At 36.4% G+C, this 23,560-nt stretch overlaps 4 protein-coding genes across 9 annotated transcripts; 2 read left to right on the top strand and 2 right to left on the bottom strand.

The window, feature by feature from the left end:
• On the top strand, nt 381–3,351 carry LOC18785653 (receptor kinase-like protein Xa21). Of its 2 annotated transcripts, XM_020556566.1 has the most exons (3): nt 382–899; nt 991–1,419; nt 2,143–3,350. In XM_020556566.1, exons 1-3 carry the CDS (start codon nt 620–622, stop codon nt 3,003–3,005), a joined length of 1,572 nt encoding a protein of 523 aa, XP_020412155.1. In that variant the 5' UTR covers nt 382–619; the 3' UTR covers nt 3,006–3,350. The 2 variants fall into 2 exon arrangements, with proteins under 2 accessions (XP_020412154.1, XP_020412155.1); XM_020556565.1 differs by having other exon boundaries at nt 381–899; nt 991–3,351.
• LOC18786750 (probable serine/threonine-protein kinase At5g41260) lies at nt 8,015–14,845 on the bottom strand. Of its 5 annotated transcripts, XM_020557794.1 has the most exons (12): nt 14,120–14,845; nt 13,466–13,715; nt 13,146–13,366; nt 12,604–12,739; nt 11,865–11,998; nt 11,666–11,771; nt 10,889–10,974; nt 10,488–10,673; nt 9,688–9,837; nt 9,349–9,462; nt 8,813–9,081; nt 8,015–8,262 (listed from the first exon to the last, which is right to left on the bottom strand). In XM_020557794.1, the coding sequence occupies exons 2-11, from the start codon at nt 13,545–13,547 to the stop codon at nt 8,827–8,829; spliced, it is 1,470 nt and encodes a 489-aa protein (XP_020413383.1). In that variant the 5' UTR covers nt 13,548–13,715; nt 14,120–14,845; the 3' UTR covers nt 8,015–8,262; nt 8,813–8,826. The 5 variants fall into 5 exon arrangements, with proteins under 5 accessions (XP_020413383.1, XP_020413384.1, XP_020413381.1 ...); XM_020557795.1 differs by lacking the exon at nt 8,015–8,262 and having other exon boundaries at nt 8,471–9,081; nt 9,349–9,429; XM_020557792.1 differs by lacking the exon at nt 8,015–8,262 and having other exon boundaries at nt 8,471–9,081; nt 14,120–14,842.
• Nucleotides 16,169–18,959, bottom strand: LOC18787049. Its single transcript, XM_020558458.1, has one exon. It carries the CDS (start codon nt 18,352–18,354, stop codon nt 16,441–16,443), a length of 1,914 nt encoding a protein of 637 aa, XP_020414047.1. The 5' UTR covers nt 18,355–18,959; the 3' UTR covers nt 16,169–16,440.
• Nucleotides 19,146–20,167, top strand: LOC18784881. The gene is made up of 3 exons (XM_007220446.2): nt 19,146–19,320; nt 19,437–19,498; nt 19,708–20,167. Exons 1-3 carry the CDS (start codon nt 19,263–19,265, stop codon nt 19,825–19,827), a joined length of 240 nt encoding a protein of 79 aa, XP_007220508.1. The 5' UTR covers nt 19,146–19,262; the 3' UTR covers nt 19,828–20,167.

The raw sequence follows: 23,560 nt of genomic DNA, 5'->3' as shown, positions 1-23,560 counted from the left end.
ATGATAATTTTAATTATTTTAATTTTCAAAAAATAAGAATTGAATACGATTTTAAGGACAGATACACTACTTTGCCTAACTGCCTTAACCATGTATGCCTCAAGTATTTAATATACTACCTAATTGCCTTAGCGTGAGCACTCCAAATTACCCCGAACCGAATTCAAATTCTTTATGCATGATGATTGAGAGTTAATAGTGATTTTTCGAGTGGCAATCCTAGTATTTAAAGTCAACACACGCAGTAAAGTCAATAATTGCTAATGTAACATAAAGGGCTTACATATACATTTGACAAATCCTTCCACATGATGGAGTAATTTTCCAGTCAAACGGTTTTGAAAGCAAAGTACCACTACATTAAGATTGGGCTACAAAGCTCATCTCTTGTATCTGTACAATGATTAAAGACTAAGACAAAAGAAGTCTAATGTCTCTTCTCTCTCTCTCTCTCTCTCTCTCTCTCTCTCTCTCTCTCTCTCTTGTCTTTATAACGTTTACTACTATTCCATAATTCTATCTGCAACATAGAAACCACAACCTCAATCCGTCCATCCCTCTCTCCAGCTCTATCTATCTGTCTCTCTTTCAACTATTCCTCTCCCTCCCTCACACTTCGATGGCCATAGTTGACCTCAGAAGGTGCTTCCAACTCTGGTATGCTTTTGCGGTGCCTTTGCTACACATGAGTCCTTCCGTAAATGGATGCATAGAGAGGGAAAGACAAGCCCTCCTAGCATTCAAACAAGGCCTCGTCGTGGATACCCGCAGTCAAATAGTCTCTACATGGGGCACCTCAGAAGGCCAAAACAATGATTGTTGCAGGTGGAAAGGAGTCTACTGCAGCAACCAAACTGGCCAGGTTGTTGAACTTCAGCTTGGATCCCAATCTTTGCAAGGTACGATTAGTTCTAATTTAAATTATTGGCTTGCTGCAGCATGACTTTAACTACGTACTATATATTACTAATTATATATGCATGACTGCAGGTTCAGCTATGGATGTTTGGGGCAACATGAGCTCTCTTGCAGTCCTTAATCTCACTGATAACCAACTTGAAGGAGACATAACAAATTCGTTTTCGGAGCTATGCAGTTTGAGATCGTTGGGGCTTTCAAACAATAATCTCAGTGGAGAATTTCCCAAGTTTGTTCAGATATTGTCTAAATGTTCTCAAAAGCAACTAGAAGGTTTGTATCTCTCTAACAACCGATTAAGTGGAGAAATACCTGAAAGCATTGGGCAAATATCATTGTTGACAGAATTATCTCTCTATGGAAATCAATTAAGTGGAAGAATACCTGCAAGTATTGGGCAAATGCAATCATTGACACGATTATCTCTCTACGGAAATCGATTAAGCGGGAGAATACCTGAAAGTATTGGACAAATGTCCAATCTGGTGTATATCAATCTTGGTAAGAATTCTTTGGAAGGGGTGATTTCTGAAACTCATTTTTCAAAACTCTCCAAGTTAAAATATTTGGATTTATCCTCCAACTCACTAGTTTTAAACTTCCATTCTGATTGGGTTCCTCCTTTTCAATTGAGTGTCATAATATTGTGGTCTTGCAAGATGGGTCCATATTTCCCACAATGGCTTCAAACTCAGAAAAATTATTCATCCCTTGATATCTCTAACACTACAATTTCTGACATCATTCCAAGTTGGTTTTGGGGTTTGTCACGTACAGCTGTCGTTATAAATCTCTCCCACAACCAAATTAGAGGAACATTTCCAAGTTCAACAATGGAGTTTGCTTTTTACCCTAAGCTAAATTTTAGTTCGAACCAACTGGAAGGTCCAATTCCTTCATTTCTGTCAAAATCATCATCTCTAGATCTATCCAGCAATAAACTTTCCGGGTTCATTTCTTTCTTGTGTGGAATCAAGGCCAGTAATTTAACCCTTCTTGATCTCTCGAGCAACCTTGTATCTGAAGAACTTCCAGATTGCTGGACGCATTTAGAAAATCTAGTCGTTCTTGAATTGTGTGACAATGGTTTTTTGGGCAAAATTCCTACCACCTTGGGGAATTTATATTCTCTTGAAACCTTGAAACTCAAAAGAAACAGATTTGTGGGAGAGTTGCCTTCATCCTTGATGAACTGTAAACACTTGAAAGTTTTTGATGTTGCAGAAAATCAACTGTCAGGATTGATACCTGGATGGTTACTGTTTGAACTTCCGAAGTTGGTCATCCTTATCCTCCGGTCTAATCGTTTTTATGGAAGAATTCCTTTACAGTTATGCAATCTAACACACGTCCAAATACTGGATTTTTCAATCAACAACATCTCTGGAACTATACCCAAGTGTCTCAGCAATTTGACGGCTTTAGTGGATAAAGGAAATTCAATTCTAACCATCACTCATCACTATTCAAGTGATTTTGGAAATGGGATTTTTTCGGAGAGCTATGATGAACGTGCAACCTTAATATGGAAAGGAATGATGTCTGAATACAAAAGCACTCTGGGACTTGTGAAGAGCTTTCATTTGTCAAGCAATCAATTGACGGGGGAGATTCCTAAAGAAATCATTCATCTTGGTGGTTTGGTTTCTTTAAACCTGTCGCGAAACCATCTAACAGGTCAAATAAATCCAGACATTGGGAAGTTGGAGTTATTACAGTCTCTTGATTTATCAAGAAACCAGATCTATGGAAGAATTCCGACAAGTCTTTTTCAGATATATGGTCTTGGTGACTTGGACTTGTCAAACAACAACCTGTCTGGAAATATTCCAATGGGGTCTCAGCTCCAAAACTTTGATCCGTCAGCCTTTGCCGAAAACCCTCTGCTTTGTGGACTTCCACTTCAAAGGATGTGTGATCAAGAGAAAGAGAAAGGCAGTGTTCAACAAACTGGCTTAGGGAATCAAGACCATGAGGGTGGGCTTGTAACGCGTGGATTTTACATCAGTATGGGGCTGGGATTTGCTTTTGGATTTTGGGGAGTTTCTGGCACATTGATGTTCCATGAGTTAGCCAGATCCACATAGTTCAAGTTCTTCATACTTTGGAAAGAATGACTCAACCAGAGGCCAGCAATATGATATGTATTCAAAGATTGAATATAACGTTTGAAGTTAGCATGATATGTACAAAAAAATTAGCATCATCCTCTTGAATTAACATATGCGTCGATCATCATATATATATATATATATATATTGTTGTCGCTAAGATTCATTTGGTTTTTGTATTTTATCATCAACAATTGTTTAATAAATATTCCACCTTCATATTGGGTATAGTTTAGTTAGTTGAGTTGTTCTACCTCCACCTCCTCCAAACACTCAATGAATGTTTTGTAAACTCCCTCCTCCATTCGCTTGTACTTAAAACATAAGGAAAATTTGCATAAATACCGCCTGAATTATATGTAGTACCAACTTTCATTTGATATATGTTAAAGAATAAAAAATGGTTTATGAAGAGAAACCGGCCAAGCCAAATTTATCATTTATAATTAAGACCCTGTGATTAGAATATAATGTGGTGGACGGTATCATTTATCATAGAGCCTTTTGGCCAAAAACAAAACCACAATTTATCATTTCTTATTGAAAGACGAACAGACTAGAAATGAAAATCACAACACCAAAACAGAAGAAACAAAAGATGGAAAAACGACTTTGTCCAAAAAAAAGGGAAGAGAAAACGACAACAAACAAAAACAATAAGAAAAATGACCTTGTTGAGGTCTTTCCTTATGAGCCGTTGGGACGCACGTTTGGGCCTATCTGTGGTCTAACGGCTCCTCAAGTCAGAAGAAGTGACTTCCTCTCAGGTGAAATGGGGGCGGATCTCATTCTCGCGTTGTGCAGGGGTGATTTCGTCTGACCACTTTGAGTCTTGTCCGCATGCAATTATGTCATTGGCTTGAGAAATATATCCCACAAATAACACATATGGTGGTACTAGCTTGAATGTGTTGGTCAATTTGTGTTCCACACTGATTTCTTGTCGCCTCACAAAATTCATAAACATGTACCTTGCATTTGTGTTCCCTTCGTAAATATAACGGCATTACCGAGCGACCATATTTCTCCTCGGAAATAGTCAAACAATTCCGACGGCATGAGAAGCTCCTCGGAAATAATCATGTCATTTCCGACAAACAAATTGTTTGTCGTTAATAAAGTTGGAGCCAAGTTTTCCCGTCAAATAAATTACATTTTCGACGACCATAAAGACTTTTTTCAAGGGCCGTTCCTTTGTCGGAAATAAATTCCAACCCCATGACATATTTCCAACGGACAACAATTTTTCGTTGGAAAAAACACTTTTACCGAGGGAAATTGGGGGCCCTCGGAAAACGTTGGTTGGTAATGAACCTTTTTTTTGTAGTGCATTAAAGTTCTATTCATAAAAGTTACGCCAGAGACCTTGAGCCTGGCCCATAAGCCCGATATTTCCACAAGTCTTCTTGTCCATTAATCTCAACTCTCAAGTCAATTTTTGGCCACTTGCATCTTGGAAATTAGTGGCAACTTAATTTCTAGCAGTAACATATGTATGATCTGTTTTGGTCTTCTGTCTGTGAATGTGTCAAACACGTTATAAGGATATAAAATCATTTAAATAGGAAAGAATCCAATCTCAAGTTGAAAGGAGGTGCCAAAAATTAGTCCATGCTCTTCTTTTTAGCATATCAGCAACATCTCACTTCAACAAGATAAGTCACTTTTGAAAAATATGGTTTTGGTAAGGAATTATAAGGATATAAAATCATTTTTATATATCGATAAATATGTGTTTGTTTTTTTTGTAAGGAATTATGTAGTGGGAATTTTCTTTGGTAAATGATTTGTTACTTGTCTTGTTTGTAAGACCTTGATTGGGACTTCCCCAAACATTTCTGCAGAGTATTTTAGATCATAAGATTTACAGAAAGCCAATTAACTTTGTTCTTTTCTTTTCTGCATCTCATAGATTGCAGCCTTTTGCAAAATCTTGTCAAACTTAAACATTTTCTTATCAAATAACTAATAATTTATTTATTATAATCAGACAGAGACGTTTAAACTAAATTCCTAACTGAGAATGGTATCCAATCAATGGAAAAGCTCATATCCTCCAGGATGATTTTGCTCATCTGATTTCGATACTCTTTAGCATATCATTCAATGAATAAGCTAGGAACTGTAGATTTTATCTATCTTTATGCCGATCAATTACTAAATAAATATAGTTTTGCCTATTCATAAAGGATTATCCTTTTACACAAACAGTGGGGACCATATTCCCCATTGGGAATCTGTTTCCATCCCTATTCATGAAGAGTTGGCTAAAAGTCACAAAAAATCCATGTAGTTTTGCCTTGATTGTTAGAGAGACTATCTTTACATACCAAATTGTGCATCATCTCTCTAATAGAGGTGGAGCTTGATATAAAAAATGAAGGACACTTTGTCTTCCTTGCTCCAAAACTTTAGCGATAAGATTCAACACTAAATATACTCCTTCCTACTTAAGAATTTTGTCATCATCACTATAAATTATAATATGAGAAATTTTTCAGAGTAATCGTAACATCGCATGTAATATTAATTTATCTTATTTGTAACATGTGATTGGTGGAAGATTTATGCTTTACTATATAAGTATCAATAAATATATATGTACAATAATAATATTGGGTTTGTAGACATATGTGTCATTTAAGTCAAGTCCAAATTTGTAAGAAAATAATTGTAGCTTGTGCTCCGTCTTGAATGGGAGGCAAATTTAAAAGGTTGAGTGAACATCAAAGGGCATTGTTACCAACCCATCTCAAGTCAAGTCAAGTTGAGTCAACAATTGCAAGACAATAGTGAGAAGGAGTCTGGTGTGCGTTGGAAGGCAAATCATCATGTCAATTCTCAAGTCTAGCGTTAGAAGGCAAATCATCATCTCAATTCTCTAGTCTAGGTTAATGTAATAGTTGTGTGGGAAGAAAATGAGGAAATATGGGGCCAAAATTCGATTAGGTGCTATACTATCCAATAATTATTGAAACTTAATTGGCAAGGATATGCTCCAAATTAATGCATTAAAAAAAAAATTAAGTTCCACTCCAAACTTTTCTTCAATATAAAATTAGAAATGATTGAAATAAGAAAATTAAAAAAGGAAAAAAAGAAAAAGTGATTATCTTATTTGTATACTTTTCAGCATGCAGTTTGTTTTTTTTTCTATCAAGGCAATCAATATAGTGTGACTCAAACTAATTGAAAATTCAATTACTTAAGTTAATATCTAGCCACTTAATTGCATCGTGGAAATTATAATTAATGTCTAACTTAATGTATAGCATGGGTCGCAAAAGACCCAATAGTGTAGTAGTTTAGAGCAAGTGCTTCCTTCAAGAAAAGTCATCGGTCTGAGTTCTAGTATTCGTGTAGTGTGAGTGAGTTTAGTATGATATCGCCCCTCTTAACATGAAAGGTCCTAAAAAACAAAAACCAAAAAAATTTGTAGCAGGGTTAGATGAATCGTGGTCTTTTTCATGTCGAATCTTGTATAAATATATGACTCTGCTTTGGTGCCGCATCTGTATGTGAATGTCCATACTTTTCCACTATGGTATAAGTGAATTTGTTTGATAAAGATGTTTGTACAAAATTGTTCCAAACCATTTCTGTGCAGTGAACATGTTCAGGAACAAGTTTTCACAAATCTTCTTCTCATCAAATTCTACAATTTCAATTAACCAAGTAGCTATTAAGTATGTTATTCTCAATTCAACAAAAAAAAGGTATGTTATTCTCAAATTTTAGAAATGACTACTATTTTGATAGAATTTAAAGTTGGGATTTATGACCTTCAAATTCCAGTTCTATCAAAAGCCTCATATCTGGATCTCTCTTATAATAAACTTTCTGGGTCAATTTCGTTCTTGTGTTCAAGTGCAGCTATTGGTTTAGTCTTTCTTGATCTCTCAAGAAACAATAGTTCTAGAGAAGTTCCAGATTGCTTGACACATTTGGAAAATTTAGTCATGCTTGATTTGAGTTACAATGCTTTGTCCGGAAAAATTCCTACAACAATAGGGTCCCTATTTCGGATTGAAACACTCAAATTAAGAAGCAATAGATTTGTGGGACAATTGCCTTCATCCTTGAAGAACTGCACAAGTTTAGTAGTCATTGATGTTGGGCATAATAAATTATCCAGACCAATACCTGAATGGTTAGGGGTTAGCTTAAAGAATTTGGTTATCCTGCTGCTTTCGTCTAATCACTTCAATGGAAGCCTGCCCTCACAATTATACCATCTAATACGAATTCAAAATTTGGATTTCTCTATGAACAACATCTCTGGAAGCATGCCTCCATGCATCAACAATTTGACTTCCCTGTCTCAGAAAGGAAATTCAAATCTAACCAGCAGACATTTGTATGAAATTTCTTATGACGATCAACATTCATTTACTTATTATGCTTATGACGATGATGCCATTCATATGGAAAGGAAGAACGCACTCATACAAAAACACTTTGGGGCTTGTGAAGAGAATTGATCTGTCAAGAAATAGATTAACAGGGGAGATTCCAAGTGAAATCACTCATCTTGTTGAGTTGGTTTCTTTAAACCAGTCGGGAAACCAATTAACAGGTCAAATCACTCCAGAGATTGGAAACTTGCAGTCATTGGATGCCCTTGATTTGTCAAGAAACCAGATGGAAGGAAGAATTCCAACAAGCCTTTCACGGATTGATCGTCTTAGTTTCTTGGACTTGTCATTTAACAAATTATCTGGCGAAATTCCAATCGAGACTCAGCTCCAAGGCTTTGATCCCTCTGTTTATGCTGGAAATCAACTCTGTGGACCTCCACTTAAAAATTTGTGTGCTGATCAAATGTGCAAACGGAATTGAGCAATCAAGAGGATGATAAGGATGAGCTTATTACACTGGGATTTTTACATCAGCATGGGGCTTGGGTTTGCTGCTGGATTTTGAGGAGTTTGGGGAGTTTGCGGCACTTTGATATTCAAGAGGTCATGGAGATACGCGAGTAGTCTTGATCAAGCGGCAACTCAAGGATATGCTTAATAGATAAGCTGTAAGTACATCAACTCTTCTTTTTCTTTTTAGATAAAATTTAGCTATTTTTGTTTTAATTTGGTTTCTGTAGTTAACTTTAACTGTCTGTTTTCAAAACTTACGGGTGCTTGTTTACTTGTATCTTTTGCTCCAGCATCTTCGGAGACAACATCCATGCTTCACTTGACTTGAAGAATGCATAGTTGCCATGGAAGCAACTATATATCTGCAGAAGTTTTCAAGTAGTGGATTAATATTGCTTAACTCCTTTATTTGTTACTGTCTTTGTTTGTAAGCAATTATGTAAGAACAATTGTTTGCCATGAATGTTATTTTCTGCAGGGTATTTTAAGTCATAACATTTCCTACAGAAAGCCAACTAATTTTCTTTTTTTCTTTTCCCCCATCTCATAGTTTTGCTGTCAAACTTGAACTTTTTTTCTAACTGAGAATGGTATCCACTGTTTTTCATCAGAAAGAATACACCAGGAATCTTTTATGTATTTTGTACACAAATTACAAGCTTTTTTCCTCCCACTGTTGTTTACAACATTTTTTTTGTTTCCATTTTTCCAGAGTAATTCATATACTGGAAACATTTAACGGACAAGAAATCAGATCAAATCAAAGAACTCAAATACAACATATCTCGCGGGAAAATGACCAAAATCTTAATATCATGGAACTGAGTGAAGCTTTAACTTCCATGATTCGAAACCTTATGAGCAACATCTATATGTGCTGAGAGCCAAACTGAGAAGTGTCAAATTCAGTACCTGATCCTTGGTTTTCACTTCTTTGCAGCTGCAGCGTTCCTTTTGGCTTCAAGCATAGTACCCTCCTTCAGTGCTGCTTGTGCTTCATTGTCCATTCCAAGGGCAGAAAGGGCAGCAGCCTGAAGATAAGATGCAATGTGCCATATTGGGGAAATTACTTGAGCTTGCATTGCATCGTTCAGAGCTTCCTGAGGCATGTCATTCATGAGATAAGACAAACCACGCCGGGCAAAAATTGTTGGAGAAACCATGGTTCCAACATCAATGAACTGCAAGTGGAAGAAACTGTTAGCAGGATAACACATACAAATAAAGTAGCAACAAAGGCTTTACTAGGATCAAATCCACTAATTTTGTGACTGTTTATAAACTACCAATTTTACTCGTTCCTATAAGACTTAGCAGATAAGATGTTACAAGCACATTTTGTTATTTCTGAAACTAATTCTAATAGCTGGAATGAGTATAATTTCCCTACAAGAGAAGAGAATGCAAAAAGAAACCAACCAACCACAGTATCACAATAAGAACTTAACCTGTGAATAACACTCAATTGTGGTTCTAAAATCCTTCTGCTTAAAAGCAGAATCCCCCTTTTCCTTTGAATCTAATGTTTCCTGCATTTGGTCAGTCCACATTTGAAATGAGAGCTGCAGTGGAATGTGAGAAATGAAAATGTTTCAGTAACAGTACTTTGCATACAAGATAAAAGTGGCAAGAACTCAACAGACAGTTGCAACAGAACATATGCAACTGAGAAGTTCAGTGACAACCACAGGCACAAAATGAATACAGAAGCAGACTATCTAGAAGGCTAAATATGCAGACGTAGAGGCAATTTTATATTTCTCCATCATTTTAAGAAAATATAGAACCTCATTTGTCATTCCATCATCTTTATAGCCGATATTCTCTAGGACCTCATGTATAGCAGTCAAATCCCTTCTTGAGCACGCTTCACCAAGTGGTGAAAGAGGAGAGCAGGAGGTACTGTTTGGAATACCCATCAAAACAAAAGAGGGAACCTGCAGTTGTAAGCAAAAAAGAAATTTAAAGGAACTACAGATACCAGCATTATGTTAAGCATCTATATTTAATCGAACTACTAAGATGGTTCAGATCATTAGTGATTTGAATTCACACCAAAGAAGTAAGCATAGACTTTTAAATAGATATATTCTTATAGAAGGTGGTTCTCCATCTCCCTAACTTTGAGGTTGGTAACTATGAGTTTAAGGGATTATAAATTCAAAATACCTTAAAACCCCTATAAAAATGACCCTCGGTTTTGGGGCGATACATATTTTCGAAGATTCTTCCTAGAATATCGCTCACCATGAAAGGAACTGAACAAAAGTGTAGCTCTCATAAGTCCTACATAACTAGTAAGACATGAGTGCCATGTCCCATTCTCAAATTTTCAAATATTCCACTTGTCAAAAGGTTCTGTGTCGAAGTGATCACTGCCGATAAAAATAAAGATCCGGTAGATCTGCGCTTGCAGAAATAGCTCAGATTGAGTCCGGTGGAAAGAAGATATCCATTAAATATTGTGCTTAAAAGACTGCCACAAAATGCGGATCTATAACTATTTGTGCAACTTTTCAAGTGGTCAAATGATGCTCCCTGATTTAGTTGAAATTCGAAAGCTTTATAAGAGAAACACAAAACTGACCTCAGTTTCCTTTTGAAGAGGCGTCAAAGAAGCAACTAATGACTTTGGATTTGGTCGCTCTCGGGGTTCAGATTGTAAACATCGTGAAGCCAACCGTACCAACTCAGTGGCATCATCAGAAAGCTGTCCTTCCAAGCAAGAATCTGTCAGCATCTGAAGATTTCTGTCCCGAATCAGGTCTAGGGCCTGGTACAAAATAATCAGTCATCAAGTCAAGAAATTTACTTCAGTATTTACACTTAACCAGAGAAGATGAAATCATGATGCAGAATTCCTAACAATTGAAAGTAAAAAATATTATGGTGTAGGGAGAAAGTTTTAACATCAAGAAACAATATTCTTTTCCTGTCAACACCTTTTTCTCTATTTTGTTCCCTTTTACCACTCAAGAAATTACTCACATGGCTAGGGGGAATATGCTTTCCACTGAGAAGATCAAGCAAAAGAGTCCCAAAGCTATATATTACACTTTCTGGTGTTACTCTCCCTGCATGACAAGGGACGTGAAGCAAAGTCATAGACTTATCTTGCAAACCAATGAGCAATTACTGTACGTTGTGAGATGCCAATAGCAGTCAGATCTTAAATCATAAATACAATTGCAAATAAACATGGAGACTCCAAATCAGCACCACCACATGATATTTAAGGAAAAATATGATCAACCAATACTTTATAGAAAGATATTGAGAAGGATCAGTTTGGGTGAAAAGACTTAACAGCGCTCACCCTATAATTCCAAAACATTATATATCAAAAGGAGTATGCCTGTTCAGTGTACAATAATTGCTGAACTGCATCCACATCAAGAGTAATTGTCACAGCACCGACATTTCCATATTGAACTCCTTTTTAGATATCAGGAGAAAATAAATCTGATGATGAGACAAATTTTCACGAAGACAGATCTGCCATTCTAACAAAAGAAACTATTCTGGAAAGTAAATTGTTAATGTATTTGATAATTAAGGCTAGTTAGTCTACCATGGTCGGAAGACCATTTACATCTGCTTTGGATGCTTGTTAACAAGGACATTCCAAGTTATTATCAAATACCAAACAAGAATATGACTTTATTACCTTAAATAGCTAAACCATGCAGCTGTCAAGATAATCATAAACTTAAATGAGCCTTGTTTGGAGAAAAAAAAATTGCCTGCTTTCTAGGAGCTACATACCAGTTCTAAGATATTCAGGAGGAGTAAATGCCAGATTTGTACTATAACTCTTCCCATCCCTACTATTTTTCATCAGGCCAAAGGTAGATATTCTAGGATTTCCATCCTGCAAAATTATAATACATAAAATCAAGGAATGCAAGCAGAATATACATAAAAGAAAAATGGTACTGAACAGATGGAGTTAATAAATAGTTACCTCATCAAATAAAATTCTGTAAGCATTAAGGTCATGATAAAGGGCACGCCCTTTGCTTGTGCAGTACTCTAGAGCCTGTGCGAGATGTAAAACAACCCTCAATCGCATTGCCCATTTCATAGGCTGTGTTTCCCCTGATTCAAGAAAGCAATAAAGTTAATCTCCACAGAACATTAGCACAGTACTCAACAGGTGATGCATCCATGCAATTAACTAGATAATTTACCAAAATAAGAAAAGATACTATAGCTGAAACAAGACCACATAGGGTATTTTTCCTTAACTTCTGTCTAATAGTACAAAAAATTATAAATAAATAATAAATAAAATCTAATGCCAGACAGGGAGGGGGTAAAAACCTAGAATGAAGAACCAACAATAAAAAAGGTCACACTAGCAACCATTGTATCATTGTAGATACTCATACCAACACCAATATAAACTCTCAAGTAGCATTCAGTACTACAAAATTCAGGGTGGAAAAGTGAGAAATTAAGCGAGACAATTATATTTTGAATTTCTAATGTAATATGTGGTCATCATTACTAAAATAAATGTGATGCCTAATATCTTATTATGTCCAATTCCAAATGAAGTCCGTGGTAAGTCATGAGTAAGACAAATGGAACCATTATCCAGAGGCAATTGCAGGACCAAATGGATCAGGTATCCACTAAATGGAAAAATGAGTGCAAGTTAGAAGAGTAAGCCTCATATAAACTTAAGAACTAAACCTTACAATGAAAAAGATGTTTCGCAAGTGTTTCATTGGGCATGTATTCGGCCACAAGCAACCTCTCATCACCTTCACAACAGCAACCAAGCAAATTGACCAATCTCCGGTTGCGGAGCTGACCAACCAATCTTGCTTCCTCCTGCAGTTTTGGAAAATCAAATCGTCTCACAAAAGTGGTCATAGAATAGAGAAGACAGAAAATGCCTTCTTTCAATGGAGCTGATAAAACAATATGATGAAGTAATATATATGGCCCAAAAGAAATGGACTTCACAGTCAGAGAAATACAGCACTGCATTTTGTGAATACTATCTGCCAAAAGTAGTCTATGACCCAAATTTCAACCCATAATATCTCAACAGAAAATTACATCGGTTTAGAACATAAAGATAAAAACAATAGTTGTGCAGACAACATACACCAATTCTGGTCACCTATGTGCTGACTAAGAGTTTTATGAAGTAGAAAAATACCATGTTAATGGTTTGGATGAAAGTAATCGAGAAACCATAGAAGGAAAAGAAATCAAGTTAAAAGCTGTCTACCAAAAACTGCCGAGCATCAGGCCAGGCCATCCTATTGAAGCGCTTAACAGCAATTCTCCTCTGATTTTCCAGTTTCCCTTTATAAACAACATTTGGAGCCTTCTCTCCATGCTCAGACACAATGTACTCCACTGCAAAACCAGATGTCGCATTTTTAAGTTGCTCAAATGTGAATTCACAAAATCTAGGCAAGTAATCAACATCGCTCTTCTCCTCATTATCTGCAATAAGGGCAACAATCCACGAGCATCAGATATGATCCGCTTCTCCATTAAAACAAAACACCACACACAAAAAAAAAGGACATATAATTAACCCACCAATGTCAGGAGCTTCAAGAACCGCTGCCTTGAATTGTGAATTCCAGCAACATGGTATGAGTTTGGAGAATTGACACCCCATGTCAATGTCACAGTATCAACTTAAACTATCCCTTTGAAACTGTCTCTAAACAAAACGAAGATCACGTAAATTCAGGTTCATCTGGCTTCATGCTAACTAGATCAAATTTACTGCTATTCAAGTGGGACAAATGCTCCAATGAAGCTAAATTGGTCCGAACAGAAATACCTGATTCATTAATTTTGTTGGAACATTGAATTAGAAATGTGATGAAAGCAGAAACTCAAGCAAACTCAAGTAGCACGAAAAGTAGAGGGAGAGAACAGGTACTAGCAGAGATTTGTTTGGACTACATACACAATTTCTTGGTTAAAAATTCTGTTTACTGTTAGGCAGTAAACCAACAGAACTGAATGCTCTAGCTACAAACTAATTTAGATTACTTTTATTTTCCTTTTCCTTTCATTCGTATCAGAAAACATTATGATTGCGTTGGGCATTAGCATTTTCTATCTATCCTACCAAATAGTACTAAATCATAATTTAATGAAGAATAAATGCTCAAAGCCAAATGAAATGAGAATGACATGTTAATAGCAACTTAACTGCAGCTTTAAAAGCTCTTTCATTACCTGAACCAATTTGGCGAAGCTGAAATCAGAGGGAAAAAAAAAACAGCAGGACCCAGATACAAAACCCAAAACCCAAAACCCAGTGGGCAAAATTTTCCTAGCTGATCCAGAAAGCCACAAAACACCAAAAACCCAGTAAGCAAAAGGCTTCCCAGTTGACCCCAAAAAGCTCTAAAACCTTCAAGCTTCTTCTCCAATGTTAAAAACCCTCTTCTGGGTCTCTTCCAGCCAATCAAATATTCCCTTTCTCGATCAAAGCAGAACCCTTAAAAGATCCAAGCTTTTGCCTCAAAAAGCAAAGAAATAAACGATTAAACAAAACTCCAATCGAGAAAAGAAGAGAAAAACAAAGTGATAGTCTGAAACAGCTCAAGATCCGTGTAGAATATAAGAAGAGGGAATAAAAAAGCTCGGTGTTTGCAATAGTATTTGTTTTTGTTTTTTATATAATTTTATATAATTGTCTTAAACAAACAAATCTGCCATTAATCTATTCAAACCATATCATGAGTCAAAGGAGATTAAATTAAGAAACAATATAAATCATTCTTTGATTAATTTAATTGTGCAGAATTAGACCAGCTTAATTTTCTTCCTCTTTTACTTTTGATTAGCTGGGTCTTATTATTTGCTTTGAATTTTTTTAAATTCCACCGCCAATGGTCTTTGGATTTTGTTGGTGGAGAGATTGAATTGAATTGTTGTTGTGTGGTATTGAATGGGGCCAACGGCCAACACAAGTCGAAGACTTTTCATCATTCTTCTGCCCCATCGCTCCCGCCATAATCATTTCTCATTTGCCTGCTTTAATTATTGTTGTTGAAGATAAGCTTTACGGCGCCGTTTGGATATAGAATTTATAAAGGGCAAGCCGTGGTTTTTATGGCACATAAACTACATTAAAATTGTATTGCTATAGAAAAAATAATAATAAATAGAGGTTAATACAAAATGTTCTTTTACAATTCAAAAGGCAATATTTTAATGAAATTTTCGGTTTCATATCACTTTTGGAGTAATTATAGGTGTTACTAGACTATTGTGTTATAATATAAATGAATATTTATTAATATTATATGATAAACGTAAGAAATATATTGTTACAAATAAAGTAAGAAATATGTAATATGTCGTTTCCTTATGATATGTGCAAAAAGAATTCATCAATCAAATGTTCTATTCCGCAGATTTTTTTTGTTTTTGGTTTTCTGAAACCAAACGTGCACAACAGAAATTTGAAGCACATGGACAAATTATCTAGTATGAAAAATTGGAACACTGAACACCCTCAGCACCTGGTTGCCTAACAAAAATCAGACATAATGGAGAAATATATAGACAACAATAACCTCAATGCACTATATGAATCTCCCAAAGCAGAGCAAAAAGCCCTAAAACAAGGAGAAGCAGCCACAAAACACAATCATTAACAAAGTCAAAGGCAGAGTGAAGTCACCTTGATTGACAAATTTCTGACGATTTAATTAGGATCCATGTCGGCCTCTTTGAGAGCCCAATCAACATCAGAGTGAAATTTTTATATAGGTTTTTAAAAATATATTCTAAACTACACTAACAAACGGAGAGGGAGAGCGAACTTGAGTGTAAGAGAACAGGTCCACCGACTTAAGTGTAAGGAGACAGACACACCACTTTCAACAATTAACCTATAATTAGAAATATAACACATATGGGTTACAAAGGGTGTGAAAGAGAAGTGAGTGCTAGGTTTTGGGAGCATTGAAAATTGTGAGATAGGAAATCAAAATCTAATCAGACATTTTTGTCCAGGTAAAAGATGTATAATTCAACTTTCTAAATTAAGATTTTATGTCTCAAAATAATTGTTAAGTTAAAAACTAAACGCTCTTAAAATTAAAAACAAAAAAACAAAAACAAAGAAAGTGCCCCATAGTATGCCCCGCTGTTACAAGCCCATAGACAAAATTCAAGCTGCCTGTTTTGGAGAAAAAAGAGAGCCAATTTGTTGTAGAAGCATATGACAAAATTCAACCTTGCTCAAACCTAATAGCTACAAATCTTCGTTCATATATGAATATATTCATTTTCTTTCACTTTTCATCTAACTGCACTCAAAAGAACTCTGAATATTTACAATAAACAAGGAAAAGTTTCTGCAAAATTTGTTTCTATTTCTAGAAAAGAGTCCCAATACAGAAGCAGAAAAAACTACAAATGATGATATGAAGAACCCATGCTCTAGACACTCTTTTCTTTTACATGAAGTCCATCTTTTAGCCATCAACCACTTTGTATAGAGCATCCACTATTATGCAAATAAGATAAGAATTGCATTCTTACTACTGAGTTCTGACTTTCTTAAACCTGTACATGAGGGATTCAATTGATTTTTGTAATCTGGTGCTATCTCTCTGTGCCACTTCCTGAGATGCCAGGTGTAAATTTTGAATCCCACGACCCAAACTGGCAATTGATGGAGCTGCAGGTAGAGATTCAGCAGCACATTCAATCCCATCTCCGTATGCAACCAACCCGGCACAAGTTGCCATACTACACCCAAATGTAGCCCACGGTAGGACACCGATTTTCTGGAGCTGCCGTTTCCTCATTATTTGATAGAATGCTGTTCTCATAGCTGAAAAGCTAGTCTTCTCAGCAGCAGCTATAACACTATGGGCAGCTGCTCGGATCTTCTCAGCAGAAGCAGTTGCTTTCAATATAGGTGTTGATTTGACTCCAGAACTCATAAAACCTGGAGCTACCACTTTTGATGGGCCAAGGGTCTTACTAAGGGCAAGTCCTACTGTCTTATGGGTTTGGCTTAGAAAGAGTTTAAGTGAAGCAGGAACTTTGAGTGTCAAAACTTTCATAAAGGTTGAAGCAGGAACTTTGAGTGTCACAGCCTTTGAGAACGAAGAGGCTCCTAAAACTGCTGTTGCCCCTGCCCCTACTGCCACCAAAGGTTTATTAGTTATTAGCCGCTTCCTATCAGTATCGTTTGACATTTCCCCCTCGCCTTCACAATTAGTAACAAGCTGTCCAACCAAATCCTTGACCTCCAGAGGAACAGGGGTGTTCCAGTGTTTTCTAAGACCTGCCAAGCCACTAGCATCCACTACCGCCACTATAGTCTTGAACTTCTTAGTCTGGCTGCGAAGGGCCTGAACAAAGAGAGCATATGACTTGTCCTCAACTGGAAGCTCAGAAAAATCAATCTTATTTAAGTTCAGATTCCTTATTTTATTAATGGGAAGCCGACCAGCATTGTTCATAGAAATTCTCAGCCCCTCAACTGCAATCCGGAAGGCGTAGACTTCAGATATAACTTTGGTATCTACAGCTTCACCTCTTTTCACATCATAAAACATCCTTTGTGCACAAGCTAGAGCCTTTCCCATTGATGGGATATCAGCAAAAATATCATGCAGATCCACAAGAAATGGATAAATTGATTGAGCAAATTGTGGGGCCTCATAACTGGATTGCAGCTGAATTTCTTTTGACCCCACCTCAGAAACAGAAGTCGATGGACTTAGCCTTGATATTGATAAATCAATATGTGGAGCTAATAACTTAACCATCTGTGAATGAACATCATTGGTTATGCAAAACCTCGACGAACTTGACGAAGCAACTGAACCAACTTTCTGTGGAACCAAACTACTAGCTAAACCTTGGAACTTGCTCACTGCTTCATGTTCACTTGAGGTATTCTCCCCACCAGAACATTTTACAAATGGCAATTCAAGCACCAAGAATGAAGACCCAACCTCCTGAGCCACCTTTTTGGCTACCAAAAAGTGTCCATGAAAACCAACCCCAAAGATCTCTTGTAAAACCAAGTTTCCTGCAATATCCTCATACTTCTCCTTATTAACCTTCTCCAGAAAACATCTTTTGAGAACTTTAAACGACGAAGTGGGAACTGAGTTGTCAAAACCATCTTTTAATACGGTCTCTTCAGATTGAATTTCAGTCACAGTTGAAAGACCCACCTGGGAAATAACAGCATCAGGTCTAACCTCCCTGATAAGACAATCAGCATCCAATGCTGACCACTCTGATAAACTTTGAGCAGAAAGTATGTAAATTACAGACTGAGTTTCCGGCTCCCGAACGGCATAAACAAACTGTTTCGTGTGTTCAGGTACTGGTAGTTTGCGTACTAATTCATTAGATACTTTCAGGTCATCGGATTTGAGTATCGAAAAGGGCCAAAGATTTTGAAGGTTCCAGACAAATGCAAGTGCCATTACAAGAGCATTAACGCCTTGATTGTAATCTTAAGAGTATGCAATCCTCATAAATCAACCCAACAAAGTGATACTGTAATTCTTTTTTAGGCAAAACTAAGCACAAAATCCTGAAACTCATAACCCAGATAGAAAACAACTCATAGTTATTAGTTTTAAACTTAGTTCCAATTGCCACCTATCTTTCTGAGCATCCCAAAAGATCATAGCCTGAAAACCCAATATACCCTTTGAATAATCATAGAACTCGACAGAATTCGATAGGACCCAGATGAGGGAATGACATTAGAGGCACATGTCAATACAATCAATAGAACCCCAAATAGGAAAATCGAAAATTATCTCAGCAATAACAAGAACCAGACCGTAAATTTCCAGAGAACGAAAGTTGATTTGTTCTCCTTATGTACCTGATTAATGGGTTGATTTCTATGTCTCCGGTTTGATAATCTTCCCTTCGGATATCAGAGTATCTGCAAGGCCGAGACTTTGAAGGTGAAGAAGGAAGTACTTGTCCCTGAGCCGACTTGAGCAGGACCCAGATTCCAAAACCCAGAACCCAGTAAGCAAAAGCTTCCTAACTGACCCAGGAAGCCGAAGCTATGAAGAGCTGGGTATTTTCTGTATATTATTGCTTTTTTATTTCGTTTTAAATCACTCACGGCCCAGAAGAAATCAATTTTTCACAGCCCAAGAAGCTTTATGTTATTTGGGCCGAAGAAGAAAGCCCGGTAAATGTTATTTGGAAAACTGAAAAAATATAATTAAGAAACTATTTTAATATTTTCTCTCTCTTGAATATCTGACTAGGTTTAGGGTTTTAGTCAATTTTCGCGGAAGATTTTGAAGAAGGAAAGTGAAAGCCAAAAGCAGAGGGGTTCCCGGCGATTCAGAGCTGCGCGAGAAAAATGTCGAAAAAGAACGATCTTGCTCGTCGAAAAAGGCAGCACGAATTCGAACTCAAAAGTAAGCAAGCCTCTCTCTCTCTCTCTCTCTCTCTCTCTCTCTCTCTCTCTCTCTCTCTCTGGATACCTATATGTCATGTAGTTTACAAGTTTCAAATTTGTTTGGTAATTAATTAGGAGAGAAAGAAGAAAGAGAAAAGAAGGCACAGAAGCTTCAAGCAAAGAAGAGCAAGATGAAAGTAAGTTTTCCTTCTCTTTAGATGTAGCTTAGCTCAACTGAAGTGAAAAAGGTTGCCTACTGGCCTTAAACTTGCATTTAATGTTAAAAATTTAACTATTTGTTGGGCTTTCTTCCCATCTATTGACTGTTGAGTTTCCCAATTGAACATAAGACACTATATTGGAGTTGGATTGTTTAAATTTTTTTTGACCAAATTATATGCTTCAGGTTGATGGTAGTGGCAAGAACAAGAAAGGTGGGTTTCAAGTAGGCAAGAGGAAATTGAAGACCAAACTGACAGCGACTGCAAAAGCTAAAGCTGCCCAAGCAATGGAGGTTGACAAATGAGGTTCAATTGCAATGCTTGTCTGTGTATGTTAAGAAGTATTCAAAGGAACGGTTTTGAATTTTCCTTTTAATGTGAAATTTAGGTTTCTCTAATGTTGTTGCTCTTTTGCTCCGATCAATTTGCTTACAAAGATGATGTCCCATTTTAGTTGGAAACTTTGGGTTGTCAAGACAATACCAAAACATTATGCTTACCCGTGTCCTAATGCGTAGTGTGGCTTAGTAGTTAGAATGTGGAGGGTGATCAAGAGGAAAGACAGATAATCATCTTGAAAATGCACTGTGTATTTGTCTTAAAAAGGTGAAGATTGTGATTTAATAGCCTGACTCTGATTAGAGATCAATTGGAACTGATGAACTTTTTTTTTTTTTTTTGGAATGTTTTAGCCATCAACCAGACGACCTTCTCATCTGGTTGAGCTTGAGAATTTAATCTTCTAGCGGAGTTTTTCTGTGTAACGTCTTTCGAGATATTTTTCGTCAAATGGTTCTTTTATTGAATGGACTTAAACCTTCATTTCTGGTTCCCTGAATTTAGGTGCTATGAAGTATGTAGTTGATGGAAATTTTCTGATAATTTAGGTTGATTCATCACAAGATTAATCATTTTTCCTATCAGGGACCAAAGAGTATCCTGTATTGTTTTTATTTCCGTTTTCTATAGGAGCCGTGCCTTCGCAAAGATTGTATCCCTACATTCAAATTTCCTGCCGCCCTGATGGGAAGATTGGCACATCTGCCACTTTGGTATTGATCATGAAGGTTGTCCTGGAGAGCATGGATTTGGATAGGTCTGAGCGTTATGTTTAGGACACCAAGTACACCAAAACAAACTATTCTCAGGATAGAACTTGAGTTGAGTTGAATTTGGCTTAAGATGTGAGATTTGGTCTTGGTTGAACTTGATTTGCAAATGGCAACCCAGTAGCTTGATCTTGTATAGAAATCGGGTGTCTCGGACCTTCGCTTGTAGGAGCAATTATAATTTTGTTGAGAATACTTGAAAGGTTGGAGGTTCTTTTCGGCATATTTGGAGCGAAGCACCACCATCTATGTTGAGCAATTACCAATTGAAGCTCGGCTATACTCACCCTTTTGCCCTTTTCCTCTGAAATTTTCCCACTCGTTAAACATCTCTGTTTTCATTTTAGTTCTGTTTACTTTTCTTATACAAATTTGAATTAAGTTGCAGAAATTATGCCCCAATGGTTTTGAAATCAACAAACAAAAACATTCTGCATTAAGAATTACCAAATAATCTTTCGAGTTTGCACTTGCTAAACATAAAATGGAAAATGTTCTCGTACTTATTTCCAAGTATGCAGATCTTACACTATTACACAACCACTAGTGGCAAAAGCTTATGTTGTCAGAGAATGAGCTAACAATGTATATAAAATTTACTTTTCCCCACGTGCAAGTCGTCTTACACATGAAGAGGTAGATCAATGGGGGAAGAGAGGCAAACGTATAAATGTAGCCCTACTCTACGCCTTGCAAACCAACAAAGTAGTGCGGAAACATGAATCGAACCCCAGACTACTTGCAAAAGGACTCTGTTGAAGCCTAAATTTGTTTTACCCACAAACAAACTCTAATACCATGATAGACAACTACTATATCAAAAACTTAAACTATCAAAAAAATAGGCTACAAATGTATATAAAACTTACATGTTCTCATGAAACAAAAACTGCCACTAGTGGCATTTTGGTGAAAACCTTGCATCTTTCATTGTGCACCGACGGACTAGCTGCTTTAGGTGACTTGTGTTGAGATATAATCATGACAGTCAGATTTCTTTTGAATTATGCTTTGATTTATTTGCTTTGTTGCCAATAAAAGATTTGGTAATGTCTGGTGTGCCCTCTTTCATTTGACCACTTCTCCATGGACAGTAACTCTTCTGCTGTCCAAAATGTAGAAACTAGCTAAAGAAAAAGACATGGTTACCAATAAATAGCAAGTACAACTTCCTAGTCAAACACAACATTATTGTAATTTTCCTTTTTTAAAAAAAAAAATTTAATTAATTCACCCAAATACCTACAAGTTATTCTTCAACAACTATAGGTTGAGGGTAGCTCCACCAACCAACACACTCTCTGCTTTTTAACTCTTAGGTCATTTTCCCTCTCAAATATTCCTTTCTCATTTGGGAGAGAATGGATGTTCAGGAAAGTGATTTGTTTCTTGTTTTTAAATTTTTTAAAAAAAAATGAACAATTGGATCATCATATTCATAAAATTGATTCCATATATTCTAAAGCAATGCTGCTTTAAAAATTTCTCTATCTCCTAGAAAATGTCCTGAATTCGAGTCCTATAATCCATATAGTGTGTGTGAATTTTGTATATTATCGCTCATTTCAATATAAAATCTTGTCAACTTTGCAACTTACTCTATTTTAAATGAGTTACCTACAATGTCAAATTCAAGTCCTTTATCTTGAAAACATTTCTTTGCTTCATATATTTAGATGCTATTCAATTACTAAGGATATCTTTTTTTTCCAAGTACAGTGGGAAAACCTACAAATTTGCAAGTACTAATCAACATAAAATGTTATCAGGAAAAGAAAAAAAAATCCAACATGGTGTACTGACATTTTTATTATTATAGCAATTTCTGAAATTGATGATTGATGTTGAAAACGACTTACACACTGGCCCACTAAAAAATCTTAATTGGGCAAGAACCAGAACAAAGAGGCCTCCCTATAATATAAAATATTGGGAAATTTTCTGAAAACAGAGTTTAAGGTATTTCCACTTTTGGAGTTGATGATCCAATGCTGGACCAAACAAAGAGATCTCCATTAATCTATGCAACTATCCAATCCAAATATCTAATATAAAATTTAGTCTCTCAATATATTTTATTGGATTGGATGCATGAAATGAAGCATCATCTGTTTTCCAACATTTTTTTATTTGTGACATTATTCTAATATGCAGATGGAAAAAGCAGCTCCTTGACTTTGAACTTGAAGTGCACTCCTCTAATTGAACTTAAGTTTGACTTTTTTCACTCTATGATGCTCCACTTAGGTTTTCTAGCGTGCAATTAGGGTTAATGAGTCTCTTTATATATGTTAATTACTTGTTAATTCTTTCAATAACGTTCGATAGCTTAAAGAACATTTGGTTCACATTGATAAAGAGAGAATTCTAAGTTCGATTCATGATTCATTTGACGTCTCTTAAATTGACTGTGTTGATCAATCGGGAATTAAAAAGTATACAAATGGTACACCAAATGTTGCATCTACAATAACTTGAGAAGCCTTAGGGTTGATTAACATACACTTACATTTTGCTCAAACCCTGTATTCAACAGACAATATGGAACAAATACTCATATAAGTTCTAAAGGTAGACTTTACAGCTACAGCTCCTACAGGCAGGTGAGAATATCAGTGCTCTTGTAATTGTAGATATTTTTCTGAAGTTTTAATATGTAGGGCCTGGAAAGTGGTGGGGGGAGAGAGACAAGTCATACATACACTCAGATAGACTCACATGCAAACCAAGTCACCCTCTTCCGGGGGGCCCAAACCCATTTTCAGTGGGGTCACCTTTGAATGACAACGGCTACTTGCTCCTTTGATGCCTCTCACGCTCTTCAGAGATGCGTAGCCTGTCATAATGGATAGTGGATAGAATGTGTGTGTAGACATGTAAGTTTGACATGCATTGGTCCATTATTTAAGAGGGAAAGGAGAGCCATCTC

This window comes from Prunus persica, chromosome G2 (genome assembly GCF_000346465.2).
Source record: "Prunus persica cultivar Lovell chromosome G2, Prunus_persica_NCBIv2, whole genome shotgun sequence".
Taxonomy (NCBI): domain Eukaryota; kingdom Viridiplantae; phylum Streptophyta; class Magnoliopsida; order Rosales; family Rosaceae; genus Prunus; species Prunus persica.
The sequence above is the reverse complement of the archived record's forward strand: the minus strand, read 5'-3'. Positions and strand labels throughout refer to the sequence as shown.

Bases quoted from the DNA above. Each gene is read 5' to 3' on its own strand.
- LOC18784881 (XM_007220446.2), top strand. From the start codon at position 19,263: ATGTCGAAAAAGAACGATCTTGCTCGTCGAAAAAGGCAGCACGAATTC. The intron at 19,321-19,436 runs GTAAGCAAGCCT...GTAATTAATTAG, and splicing joins GCACGAATTCGAACTCAAAA to GAGAGAAAGAAGAAAGAGAA. The intron at 19,499-19,707 runs GTAAGTTTTCCT...TATATGCTTCAG, and splicing joins CAAAGAAGAGCAAGATGAAA to GTTGATGGTAGTGGCAAGAA.
- LOC18785653 (XM_020556565.1), top strand. From the start codon at position 620: ATGGCCATAGTTGACCTCAGAAGGTGCTTCCAACTCTGGTATGCTTTT. The intron at 900-990 runs GTACGATTAGTT...GCATGACTGCAG, and splicing joins TGGATCCCAATCTTTGCAAG to GTTCAGCTATGGATGTTTGG.
- LOC18786750 (XM_020557794.1), bottom strand. From the start codon at position 13,547: ATGGGGTGTCAATTCTCCAAACTCATACCATGTTGCTGGAATTCACAA. The intron at 12,740-13,145 runs GTAGACAGCTTT...CCAAAACTGCAG, and splicing joins CTGATGCTCGGCAGTTTTTG to GAGGAAGCAAGATTGGTTGG. The intron at 10,975-11,665 runs GTATGTAGCTCC...CTTGTCATGCAG, and splicing joins TCCTGAATATCTTAGAACTG to GGAGAGTAACACCAGAAAGT.
- LOC18787049 (XM_020558458.1), bottom strand. From the start codon at position 18,354: ATGGCACTTGCATTTGTCTGGAACCTTCAAAATCTTTGGCCCTTTTCG.